A 13,894-nucleotide genomic window follows, 5' to 3' on the forward strand; every position below is an offset into this window, starting at 1 on the left:
CAGTTCCTGTTGTTCCACATTGTTATACCACACAGTTCATTGTATAACAGACGAGAAGGGGAATCCACAACACATGGTTAGCAAACATCATGTGTGCCCAATATTCAGTGATGTTCTGACAACCAAGCAGTTAGGAAACATGTAAAAGTTCAAGTAGATAAATAGGTATCACTCCAGTGGGAAGGTAACAGCATCATGCAGTCATGCTGGTTACATGATCATGGAGTCATCTTTGACAATGCTGGCAGCCCTAACCAGTATAGTCAAGATGTTGTTGGACTGAAAGTCCCAGCAGCCCTTATCAGCATAGCCAACTTCCTGCATTTCTTTAAATAAAGGAAGTTGCACAGTTCTTACCCATGCACTAAATCAACATGCACAGAGACAGAGAGCAAAGTATGATTATAGGTGGAACCAACCAATAGATCTGTGACATGCTATATGGGTATAGAGTTCAGACAACCTAAATTAAAATATCTCAATGCCTTGAAAGGGGAAGATCACTCCCTGAGATATTGAATGAAGAACTGGTTTTGTGACCCAGTGTCAATCAGGTCCAACTATACTGAGACAGGTCAACTCTTTACTTCACTCAGAAAAAGTGTACATATCCTTACAAGGCATGTGCCACAGTCACATCTGTAAATGTCTCTGTTTGGCCTCTGAGGCAAGAAACAGCTTCTTAGTATGGATTAAGCATTTGAGGTAAATATCCAGCACCATGCCACAACGACACAAACATATAGAAATTATGGCTGTAATCTTGATTAAAAACTATTTACAACCCAAATCAAATAGCTATAATGATGTTGCTGCTTGCATGCTGTGTACAGGTTAAGGTACCTCTTCGTTCTGAAATCCTTTTATCCATGCCACTATTAGCTAAAACCAGAACTTTGGGAAGTTACTTTACTTCCTAGAATTCCCCTGCCAGCATGGTCACTGGGGGATTTTGAGAGGCATAGTCTAAAAAGCAGCTTTCCCAAACTCTAACTAGTACAACATTTCACTTAATTTGTTATCAAACTGGCAATGGTTTTAAGGATTTAAAATACTATTGTTTAAATTCCACACAACAAGTAAAATGTAGTAAGGATAGTTAGCTTCAGATCAAATAGTACAGAATATAGAACAGTATAGTAATAGAATAGCAGATGTAATGAATTAGGAAAAGGAAAAATAAAAATAAAAAGAGATACATAATCAAACAGACAAAGAAATAGGGAGGGAGGAAATCAAGGAGTGTATGAGTTGATATGGTTGAAATTGAGGTGGTAGGACTGAAAGATTTTTAGAGGGGTTAATTATGTAGGTGAAGCACAGGAAGGTTAAAGTGTAGAAGGTTAGAGAGGGGGATGAGATGAGGAGAGAGTGGAAAAGGAGGGAATGGCTGAGATGAGTAAGAAAGGTTAAAAGGAAGGTGCTATAAGGTGAGAAAGAAAGAGGAAGACTGGAAGACGGAAGAAAGAGAAAGGGTGAGAGAAGGAGGTAAGAAAAAGGAAAAGAATGGATGGAGAGGGAAGGGGGGTGACAGAGATGATATGTGATGATGATGTTGGAAATATTGTTATGATTTCTGAATAAAAATTAGTTGGTTAAAAAAAAAATTCCACACAACAAAGAAGCCACAAAGCTGTGCATGTGAGACTGATGTCACATCCACAGCTTGGGCTACAAGGTTTTCTTTACCTTCAGTACTTGATGCAAGCTTCCCAAGTCACATCTGGTCCCAAAGTTTGTTTGGTAGATATGTTCCAGCAGTGTCACCAGTAAGGTGGACTGGGAATTCTCAGCGGTGCTCAACTTTTCTGCAACCGATAGAAATTCCCCATCAACCTCTGAAGGGTTCAACAACAGGACTGTTCTGGGGGGGAGGAAAAAGACACCAGATAGTCATTAGCTTGACTCCAGAACAAAGATGTTTGATCTATTTTATATCTGAAAGACTACTAAGAGGACACTAAGCAGTTTCATTACCTATGGACTACTGTCATAACAAGATGGGGAAAAAACAGTTTGCACTAAAACCCATATGATTAATTCATATCATGATGCCAGCAGGTGGTGCCATGCTTCCATTTAACTGCACTTGCTATGTACAGTGAGCACTCTGTATCCACAGATTCTGTGTCCGTGGATTCAACCATCCATGTCATGAAAATATTTACAGACAAAAATATTCCAAAAAGCAAACCTTAATTTTACCATTTTACATTGTTGTTTTTGTTAACTGCCCTTGAGATGACCTTGATTCATGGTGACCCTGTGGATGAGGCATCTCCCAAGCCTCCTATCCACCACCTCTCTGCTCAGGTCCTGCATGCTCAGGCCTGTGGACATCTCAATTGAGTCTAGCCATCTGGCATGCGGTCTTCTTCTCTTTCTGCTGGCTTCCACTTTCCCTAGCATTATTACCTTTTCAAATGAGTCTTTCCCTCTCATGGTCTGTCCAAAGTACAACAACCTCAATTTACTCATCCTGGCTTCCAGGGAGACATTTGTTTGTCTTTTTGGTCATCCACAGTATCCTCAGCACTCTTTTCCAGCACCACATCTCAAATGATTTTCTTCCTATCTGCTTTCTTTACTGTCTAGCTCTCACATCTATACATAGTGATGGGAATACAATCACTTGGACGATCCTAACTTTAATATTCAGTGTTATGTCTTTGCACTTTAGGATCTTTTCCAGTTCTTTCCAAGATGCTCTTCCCAGTACTAGTCTTCTTATGATTTCCTGACAGTGTCTCCATGCAGTGTTTGATCCAAAGTATAGGAATTCTTTGACCATTTTATATAGAGAACACTATTTTATTGTGCCATTGTATATAGTGGGATTTAAGCATCCACACATTTTGGTATATACATGGAGTCCTGGTACCGAACCCTAGTGCATACCAAGGATACCACTGCATGTATGAAACTCCATGTTTCTAAAATGCCATTTTCACAAACAGTGGCAATTTTCAGGGTTATGAGGCTGCAAGGAAGTGACATAAGCTGTTATCATCAACCATTAGCACTCCTTTCTTGATGATCCATCAAATGATTGTCTGGATCCTAAAAATTATGGGAGGGCTTACAGACTCTGGATTTCATTTATCTACACCTCATCACCATCGTGTTTCCAATGTCTATGTATGGTTGTGAAATCTGGGCAACGAGGAAAGCTGATAGGAAGAAGGTCACCTCCTTTGAAATGTGGTGCTGGAGATGTGGAGAGGTACTCAGTTTTTCTATATCCCTGGGAGGAGCTCCACTATTTATTTGAAATAAATGCTAGGATCCAGGCCTGTTATCAAAAATAAATAAATAAATAAATAAATAAATAAATAAATAAAGCAAGCAAGCAAGCAAGCAAGCAAGCAAGCCCTGAGTAAAAGAAGACTAAAAGAAGTAAAAGAAGAGAAAAACATAGAGAAAGCAGAAATTCTCCAGTAGAATCACAGAATCTTAGAGCTGGAAGGGATCATGGGGGCCATCTAATCCAAGCCTGCCATACAGGAATAAACAAAGAATAATTAACAAGAAGCATGTATTTGTGAAGGCCACTTACACAATCGAAGACTCACAGGTCTTTGCAGGCAGCCCCTGCTCTGCCCTGACCAACCTTTGATATGAAATACCTGGGGGGGAAAGATAAATAGTCCACCATCACAATGTTAGCAATTGAGCAGCTGAGAAGCAACAGACACAGCCTTTGCTAAACTTGGTGAACTCTACAGATTTTGGACTTTGATTCCCATGATCCCTCACTACTGGCTGTGCTAAATGGGGCTGCTGGGAGTGGTAGTCCAAAATTATTAGTAAGGCAACATGCTGAGGAAAGGCTGTGATAGACAACTGAGTGAGGGTACTCAGCTTGAATATCACTCGTCTGAAGATCAACTGGGCTAGAATACACCTCCAAGAAAATTTTGCTAGTAACCCAAACTATTGTCCTTCTTATGTGTTAGTGCAACTACCGTCTTCCCCAGTCATGTTAAGTTGAATACATCCAGAGGAGACCAGATGAAGAAGGCTTTCTGCAGCTTTAGTTTCACTGACAACTGGTCAGATTTACCTAACTGAAAAGTTTGGTAAAAGTGAAATCTGACAACAGAAACAAGAGTCTACTCAAAAGCTCAGAAAAGGCTTTACTACGTTTCTCCTCTAATTGAATTTATAGACTTGTCCAAGGGAGACATGAAATTAAATATGTTACAGTTTATTTGGAGAAATTCAGGGCTCCAAGATGCTTTAAGAAAGCCTCTACAATTAATTGGGAAAACTGCTTAATGAGGAACAACAGAAGGCTGGCAGCCAGCACAGCTTAATTAAGACATTTTTACTTGCATAAAATATAAGAACTCTTATGAGTGGTGATATTCAAAGGTAGCCAAGCCCAAGCTCATTAAGGCAAGGCTGCTGCCCTATAGCTCATCTGCAAGAGGGCACAGGTCCTAGCGTACTGTGTAGAAATTATCTAACAGTTACCCATTCAAAGTACAACACCAACTGAATGAATCCTCTGTTGTTACTGGAGCATCCTGGTGAGTCATTTGTGCTCTCAAGTGAATATGGAGACTAGGAAAGCAAGAGAGGAGAACTGCACCCATTTTGTCAGTCAAATGACTTTACACAAGAGATGTCCCAGCCTGGCATGGAAACTATGAGCCTATTAAAAACTGTAGAGAGTTGGTGTACTAGAAAACTTGCAAGGAAGAGTGCAAGCTCTTACATTTCTGGCTGTAATCTTACTCCAACCATGCACTGCCAAGCTGGTGTTAAACAAAGCACTCTTTCCTCACACCTTATTGCTGCAATAGGGTGTAGAACCTCTGGCCCTCTAGGTATTTTGAACTTCAACTCTCATTAGATGCAAAAGGATTATGGGTGCAGTAGTGTAATAACTCTGTAAGGCTGAGGGCTCCTCACCTCTGTTTTAAAAGTACATTGCTCCATTCAAACTGTATAAACCTTCTAGGGTTAATGTCCATGATTATAGTCTGTAAGTCATATGATCAGTGCAGCTCTAGACAATTTGTTCATTCATCAGTAGCATCCCTCCCCCAGCAGAAAGTTAAACTCAGCACACCAAAGGGCTGAAGGAACCCATAGCGGCAAACAACTCCCACCTGGAGCTTTGAGTTCATTGCTGATGAAAGTCAGTAGCTCCTGGCATATATCACAGTACGGCACAGGCCAGGTGAGGAAGTCACGGTATGTCCTTAAGGCCCTCAGAAGCAGGTCAGAATCTGAAGGAAAATGGGGAATCTAGAGAGAACACAATAAAGACATGAAAACAATAGTTGACAGGAAGCCAAGAATTTCTGGTGTTTACCCTCCTAGTCAATCTTCCATCTACAGTATCTACAGTATCTAGTTCTGAATCCCTTCACACATCTCCAACAGCTCTCTGTGCATCTGCCACTTATCCCCACATCTCCAATGAAGCACTTGGCTAAAAGAAACAGGCACTCAATGTTTCTTTCCCCAGATCACTGATTGCCACCAGGAGACACAGAATCCCTAAACATGACATCAAACTAGAGTTTATTCAGTACCTGGATATAGCAGTGTTCACATGTAGTTATTAGGACTCAAGATTTACATAATTAATTTAGCACTTAACCATGAGCATGACAAAACAAAGCCTGTGCTTGCTGTTGAAAGCAAAGACTGTAGCACTGGAATCCCAAACTTACACACAGAACAGCTGCACCAAACAGTAGGGCCAATGGAACAAAGAGATCATAGTCACATTTCTCTTGGACCTGCAATAAGTAAACAAACAAACAAAAAAGTCATAAGGAATGGAACAGAGGTTTGGCATGCTATTCCAAAGAAAACAGCTAACAGCTGCATTTCTCTGGAAGCTTCAAAATGGGACAGTGATAGCAATACTTCCTTATACTTCTCTGTAAGTAGGGCTACTCCACAATGTTACTGGTTCTAGTGAGAATCACTTCAGCATTGTGATTTCTGAGTCCAGTCACAACAGCTAGCCTTGTTTGTTAGCAGATCCTCTGTTCTGGATACTACTAGTAGTGTCCACTGCTGTAAAGAAATCTTCCACATAGAAAACGCTGCACAGGACATTGCAGAAAAATGAGGAAAATTATCATGCAGAAGCAGCTTACCATAAGATGCCATGTGCAGTGACAGGGGATCTTTTAACCCACCTCATATTTTTGCACATCAGTTCCCAAGACCTCCAGCCAAAGTGGCCAATGATGAGGGAATATGTGGGTTACCATCCAAATGAGATGAGGGCCAAAGTTCTGTCACCCTTGTCGTAGAGCAAATTTATTTATTTATTTATTTAGCAAGCAATTACTTAAGGTAAGTATATTCCTTTTCAATTTTAATAATGTACAATGTGGGTTCAATTCAAGAGTCAAAGCAACAGTTAAAATAATGCCATAACATCACATATTTTTTTTGAAAGTCATGAAATCAATAAAATAGCAAAGCAAACAACAGAATAGTAATATTACAGTTCTCCAAAAGTCTGGGCAAATGAAGGGCTTCCAGCTTAGCACCTAAGAGTCAATGAAGTGACCATGCAAATTTTTTGGAAGGAAATCCCCATAACTAGGGGATCATTACAGAGGCCCCACTTTATGTCTATATCTAGCTCCAATAATGGAGGCATCTGGAGAAGTGCCTCTGGAAATGGTCTTAATGAAGGAGAAGTTCAAATGGAGTCAGAACAGCACTTTCACCATTCCACACCTAATCCCGATAGGCCTTTATAGGGCAACCTAAAATATTTTGAAATGTTTCCAGTAACACACACAATGGAAGTAGTTGATCCTAAGAAACCATCGTGTGACTACTGGATCCAGATTACTATACCTAATATATATAGTGGGAGCAGTTGTAACAGGGACCAGCCATAAAAATGAGGCATGTCTGAACACTGGTAGCTGAAATCAAGGTTTCTACCAAGTTTCTTCTGCTGTTATTTCATTACTTCAGCTAGTAAAAATCAGACATCGGACTGCTCTGTCAGCAAAGGAAATTATCCACTGAAGGAATGCAGCACAACAGTAGTACCGTAATTATTAACTGATGCTATTATTAGAATTGCTTCATGGTTTTTTATTTCCAGATGATAATGTGATGAAAAAGAAGGATGCTTTAAGTGCTGTCTTGAGAAGGAAGATTTGTTCTTTGAGAAAGGGAGAGTCAGTGTGTCCATGCTCCATCACATCAGGATTAAAGTGACTTCCTGGTTTTTAAAACTCTCTGACATTGTAGTAGGTGCATAGTATTTTGTTCTTGCAGGCTCTCACTTGCTGCCTCTCCATATCTGTGAACTCTGACCACAATGCTATTTTTAGGACACAGAAAGGAAGCCATACTGCCTACCGGAATTTATAAAAGAAAAAGCGGGGCGGGGGGGGGGTTCTATCTCATAAATTCACAGGAAGATCTGTTACATTAATCCTGCTGCAACAACCTTGCTGTGACCCTTCTTTAGACAGAGACCTGGCAAGGCCTTTTCAGAGGACAAAGCTGTGATCTCTCTGCCTGACTTTTCCACTCTCCCCACCACCACCATTTCACAATAGCTGACAAACAATGTGGGAAGGGGCTGGTGCTCAGTCTGCTGCACAGCTCCCCACACAAGGGTGTGAAACAATTGCTCTATAGTGGGGGACTGCTGTTCAAGGCAGGAAGGAGGAAATCTCTACTTGACTCTTACATTGCTGGCCCAGGTGCTCAGATACTCTTTGTTCTCTTAGCCAATGGTATTGACCTTCAACCTGCAGACCCAGCATAGAGCTGACAATGGATTTAATGTTCAGCTACCCTATTTTGCTCCCACAGTCTGCTCTCACGGCCAGATGCACCATCCTAACATCAGCGCTAACTCCAAATATGATTCAGCCTGCACCAAGTACAAGCATCAGTTGGTTCAATGGAGGTTCACAAGAGTGAGCTATAAGCTCTTTTGTATGGGCCCAATCAGTACAAAGTGGAAAGCAATAAAGTGCCCTTAGCGTTAGCTTCTCCTCCCCTCTGCATGGAGCAATGGGTTCCAATCAACCCCCAAAATGATGGATTCTACAGTAGATAACCAAAGTTTGTGTCTCTAGGATGCCTGTTAGCAGGACAGGAAAATATTAATTACAGTAATTGGCATTTATATATCATCTCTCAGCCCACCAGGGTCCTCTAGAGCAATGTACAACAGTATCCTTTGACTCATTTCCCCCAGAAACTGATACTGAGATAAATACTGCTGCCAGTACCAGAGGTAATATGTAGCTAGTGTTATGGATAACCTTATATTTTATGAATTTAGCTAGTTGCCTTTCAAATCCTGAAAGGCAGCATGGTATAGTCATCCAAGTGTTGGAGTAGGATGCTGGGAGACCAAAGTTCAAATCCCTGTTCAACCATGGAGACCTACTGGGTGACCTTGGGAAAGTGACACACTCTGAACCTCAATGGAAGGTAAGAGAAACCCCTCCCTGAAGAAATTGTGCCAAGCAAACCTCATGATAGGGTCATTATAAGCCAGAAATGAAGGCATGCAATACATTTTAAATCCACCCAGGTTGGTAGGCACCACTATCATCTTGTGAAGGAGAATTCTATAATTCAATTATGTGCAATCGGAAGGAAGACTTCCTTTTATCTGTCTATCATCTCCTAACAGCAATAGTAATAGCATTTACATTTCTATACCACTTATCAGTGAACCCAGCAGTCTCTACGCAATTTACAATCTGTAAGCCAATTGCCTCCAACAAGCTGGGTACTCATTTTACTGACCTATGAAAGGATGGAAGGCTGAGTCAACCTTGGAGCCTTGGGATCGAACTCACAACCGTGTGGCTATAGTGCTGGCATTTAGCCATTGTGCCACCAGGGCTCCCCTCTCCCACCACTCAACTTCAGTGGAGGACTGGTTCTAAAAGAGAAGCTGGAATCCAGAGATTACTTCCATAAGACCCAGACAGAGGCACAAAGTAATCTACCGTTATTAATCAAGAAAATGTATTTTCTTATACATGTTTACAAAGAGCATAAGACTACCGTTTTGATGTAAACCGCTTTGATCATTGGAAAAGTGGTATATAAATAAAGCCTTATTATTATTATTATTATTATTATTATTATTATTATTATTATTACTTTGTGCCTCTGCTGAGGTCTTGTTGAAGTCAGCTATGGATTCCAGCTTCTCTTTTAGAACCGAAAGTCCTCCACTGAAGCTAAGTGGTAGAAGATGATGGATAAATAAAAAGAAGTCCTGTTCTTGGTGGCATTCCTTCCCATCTCCAGTCACTTAATTACCTCTTGGGTCTTCTGGAGGATTTTCTCCAAGAGGATGAGGTAGTTCCCTGCATCCCGACTAACCAGCTCCTGAAGACTCCAACAATTCAGGCAAAGTCCAGCTGTGAACAAAAGAAGGAACAGAATCACAAAGCAGCACAAATTCAAAAGTATCCACACTCTTCATGGCACAAATGCAGATCCTCACACCACTGACATGGCTGGCTCACTGTACAGCTTCCAGAAATAGATATGTGCAGGTACACTGTATGCTAGAAAATGAGGTCAGATGTGTTATCTTTTTCATCACACATATAAGGAGAAGTGTCATAGCTAGAGTAAAAGACTGGTAACCAGAAGATCGAGGAATGTGCACTGTACCTACTGAGTTATGAAACTCACTGGGTAATCTTCAGCCAGCCACTCTTTTCTGTCTGACAAGGTTGTTGTGAGGATTAAGTGGTGGCATGAAAGTCATATAAACCACCTTGAATTCACTGAGGTAAAGTCAAATATAAATGTAATAAACATTTTTATAAAGGGCCGTTTGTGGCAATGTATACAGTACGCCCGTGCCAAATGCAGGCTTGCACCTGCAATTTGAGCTTCTGCAGATGGCAAGTCCTGGCTTTCTGAATAGGTGCACATGCATGCGGCAGTGGAAGCAGGAGCACATGCCCACTGAGAAGAAGGTCCCACTTTTTTACTATCTGTGGCGGGGGGGGGGGGGGGAATCTGGAACTGATCCTCCGCAGATAGCAAGGGGACACTGTACTTATGTTGAATTTAAAACATTGTATCTGCTCTATGTATTATAATTATCTGTAAACAGCAAGAACAACATTTGGACAAGACAAGCTTAAATGTTACTTATTCTGAGACCAGCACATATTGGAAGACTGACTTTGAAACATTCACAGTACAGTAAATGTTTAAACTCCCATGCTCACTGCCCACTTGTTTAAGCATAGTCCACAATGTATAGCTTTCTGTTCCTAAACTCCAAAATTGTGGCCTCCAAAATTAATCTAGAATGGGTTTGAGGCAAGGTTAACCCTTCAGATTCTTTCAACTACAACTCCTACAATCTTTTATTGTTGGTCACACTGGGAAGGATAACGGGGGGAGGGCACTGCAGGCTGGATCATCTGGAGGGTCAAACTTCTGTTTGTTTTGTCATAGAATAGACACCCAACATACTTAGAGAAATTATGCTGTACATCATTCAAAAATATTATATTCTTTGTCATTTACTAGATGAAAACTAGACCATTTTTCCTGCTACCAATCTGTGTATGTTTCTATGTGCATGCAGACCAAGCTTACTAAAGGGATTTAACCCATCTGCATTAGACTACTTTCCCCTCTTTGTTTCACACAAACCACAAGGAGTCTACACTGCTGTTTTCTTCTCAGCATTAGCAAGAGAGAAGGAAGCTACAGGAGCTAGCAGTGGTCTGAACTAAATAGGGTGGAATATAAGCCTCAGTTCCTCATACATACCTGGCAAATGAGACAGGCCCATGAACCCAAACTACATGATGATGGAAGGGGGGATGGAAAGCAGAACTACAAAACCAAGATGTTATTGCTATACACCCAAAGCCAGCAATGTCATTAGGTAGAGTGAGGTAGCTATCTCAAGCAGGGGGTTTCTGCTATCATTATTTTGTTACCATTGCATTTTTAAAAATTTTTACCATCAGGGATGCGGAGAGCAGGAGGGGAGTCATTCATCTCATGCATCAAAATAATTTGACTGGCTTTGCATACTACACACCTTGTCTTTTAGATATCATTTACTGCTCTGCCTCAGGCAGCAAAGTGGTTTGGGCCAACCTTGTGTAATCGTTCCTTGATGTCACCCTTCCACCAGTAGGTTCCACTAAAGTGAGCAAGGAATTAAGGAATTTTAAACTTTATCTTCCCAACCTTTGGCCTCTTTTTTACTGATAACCAGTGAGGGTGCAATTATCATTTTATGGTTTTTATGAGGAAAATAATTTTGATGGCCATGGGTATCAGAGAAAACCAGCTTGAGATACATCTAGAACTGTAAACCTATCTACACTGACCTGAAAGTAAATGGTTTATTATATCAAACATTTAATGACATTGTCACCTCAAATGGTTTATCAAATGCAGATTCTGCAACCTGATCTATGTCACAGAAACAAAGATGTCCAGGAGGATGCCATCTTCAGGATGCAGGCAAAACAACAGCTAGTCCTCTTACATACTTTATGTACCACAAGTGTCCAATCATAATTAGAAAATTAGAGCAACTAAAAATCAAACATTTTAATTCAGACTACTGAGTCCTATTTGATATCACAGTGATTTGAACAAAAATGTCATTAGATGTAAGAACATTAGAGAAAATGGGAAAATTCTGGGCTTGACTTAGCACTCTTGACATGGTCTCTGTCTTAAAGATGGTATCTAACATCATCCACCCAAAAGACAGCATTCTCCATCCTCTGAATGCTAGTACTGCCATCTTGGGCACAGCGTACTGTTTTTTCCAGAGCAGCTGAAGACACAAAAAGCTAAAATATTTTGCTACAATATTAAAATTCTACTGTTTTGTGCGTTATTCTGGTAGACAGACATTGGCCTACATCCTAATCTTTAAACCTTGTCTAGAGTAGACCCACTGCATCCATTAGACTTATCTACATGTTAACTCACCATTCAACAATTGATTTGAATAGGCCTACTCTAGTTGGAAGTAACCAACAGGATTCCAGCCACTGTGTGCCAATAAGTGCATCTACACTGCAGAAAGAAGGCAGTTTGACACTACTCTGAGTGCCAGTGTGGTGTGGTGATCTGAGTGTTGTATGTGACTCTGGAGATCAGAGTTCAGTTGCCTGTTTAGCCATAAAAACCTACTGGGTGACCTTGGGTGAGTCACACACTCTCAGCCCCAGAAAATTCAGTGAGGGTTCCCATAGTCGGAAACGATTTGAAGGCACAGAATAGCACAACAAGTCTTTGATCCATCTTCCTCACTTCCCTAACATTAATCCCAGCCTTGTCTTCCTGATTTCCTAGCATCAATGGTAGAATTCTGCTTTGCTTCTGAATCTTTGCATTTTGATTGATATGTAGGGCTGGTTCTACATAGAGGGCTTAGAACTTTAAAAAGGTACATCAATGCAGAATATCCAAGCTACAAAAGACATGGATTAAGACCAGGGTGACTCTCTTTCAAATCCCACTCCCTCAGGTATGAAGTTCTCTAAGTTACTTTTTGGACCAGTCACTATCTCTCAATATGTTCTGCCATTGCACAAATGTGGCAATAATATAAGGGAGGGAGTAAAGGAGGATCATATATATATATGGAAAATGAGAGGAGGCGGAGGAGGCAATTCATCAGGGCCCAGCAGGATAAGCAGGCCACAACAATGATAATGGTACAAAACTCACTGTGCCAGTTGCATTCCCCCCCCCCCCCCGGTACTTCCCCCTTGCCACCTCCAGTTTACCACAATAATACAAGATAAGCCTTGGAGGAAGCTGTCAGCAAAATGCAGGCTTCTTGAAATGCTGTCCTCACCCTGAAGCAGCACATCTATAGCTGGGTCTGGGTGGTGTGAGGTGGCAGTATCTGCATTGCTTAGTGAAATACTTTTTTCAGATCATTCACTGGATTTGCTTCTGAGGAGTGTTCCTTTAGCAAGTCACAGAGTTGGGAGGTCCGTCATGGGCTATCTAACCCAACCCCCTGCTCAATTCAAGATCTCCAGCTAAAACATCTCCAGCAAGGACATAGCTACCCAGCCTCTTTCTTAACTTGCCTAGAGAAGGAGACCTTACCACTCTCTGGGCCATTGGTTCTATTGTCTCACTGGTCTTAGTGTCAAAATGTTCCTTCTGATATTCAAGCAAAATCTATTGTCCTGTAACTCCAGACCTTTAGAGCTGGTCCTACCCTCGGAGGCAGCAGAGAACAGGCCTGCCCTTTAACTGCCCTTGAGTGCAGTCTCGAGAATGCAATCATGACACCCCTCAGTCTTCTCTTCAACAAATTCCTTCACCAAGAGCTTCACCAAGCTCCTTCATGCCCGGCTCCTTTAGCTTCTCCTCATGTCTTTTGTTCTCCATACAGTGGTACCCCGGGTTACGAAATTAATTCGTTCCGCCGCCGCTTTCGTAACCCGGAAACTTTCGCTAGCCGAAATGCCCTTAGGCGCTAATAGCGAAAGCCGCGATTCCGTGTGAAATCGCGCCGAAAAGCACCAATTTTTTTTCCATAACCCGAAATAACCTTCGTAACCCGGAAAAATGTTTTTAAATGGATTTTTTTCGTAACCCGGAAATTTTGTAAGGCGGCGCATTCGTATCCCGGGGTACCACTGTACCTGTTATCATCCTCACTGGCATTCTCTTCCTCCAACTTGTCTATACCATTCTTAAAATGAAGTGCCTAGAACTGAATACAGTATTCCAGATGGGGCCTAACCAGCACAGAATACAGTTGCTCCTCAGTATCAGCCATCTTGTCACCCATTGATTGAAGCATCTGTGGATGGCCCCACCCTGTTCTCCTCAATGGCGGCATGTGCATGCAGCTGCAAAATGCAGTTGTGTGCACATCATGCTGCAACTGAGT

At 41.4% G+C, this 13,894-nt stretch overlaps 1 protein-coding gene across 3 annotated transcripts in view; it reads right to left on the reverse strand.

Annotated features, from left to right (window-relative positions):
* LOC149322066 (phosphoinositide 3-kinase regulatory subunit 5-like) overlaps positions 1-13,894 on the reverse strand; it is a 71,830-nt gene that overhangs the window by 20,124 nt on the left and 37,812 nt on the right. The window contains exons 3-7 of one of the 3 annotated variants that reach the window (XM_089534035.1): positions 9,295-9,395; positions 5,688-5,756; positions 5,118-5,256; positions 3,557-3,626; positions 1,690-1,864 (exon numbers count right to left, since the gene is read on the reverse strand). In XM_089534035.1, the coding sequence (XP_089390161.1) occupies positions 1,690-1,864; positions 3,557-3,626; positions 5,118-5,256; positions 5,688-5,756; positions 9,295-9,395 (554 nt within the window). Of the gene's footprint in view, positions 1-1,689; positions 1,865-3,556; positions 3,627-5,117; positions 5,257-5,687; positions 5,757-9,132; positions 9,156-9,294; positions 9,396-13,894 lie in introns of those variants that run through there. The other 2 variants (XM_089534041.1, XM_089534048.1) reach the window with 2 other exon arrangements.

This window comes from Sceloporus occidentalis, unplaced genomic scaffold (genome assembly GCF_023333645.1).
Source record: "Sceloporus occidentalis isolate IW3139 unplaced genomic scaffold, rSceOcc1.0.p SCAF_1, whole genome shotgun sequence".
Taxonomy (NCBI): domain Eukaryota; kingdom Metazoa; phylum Chordata; class Lepidosauria; order Squamata; family Phrynosomatidae; genus Sceloporus; species Sceloporus occidentalis.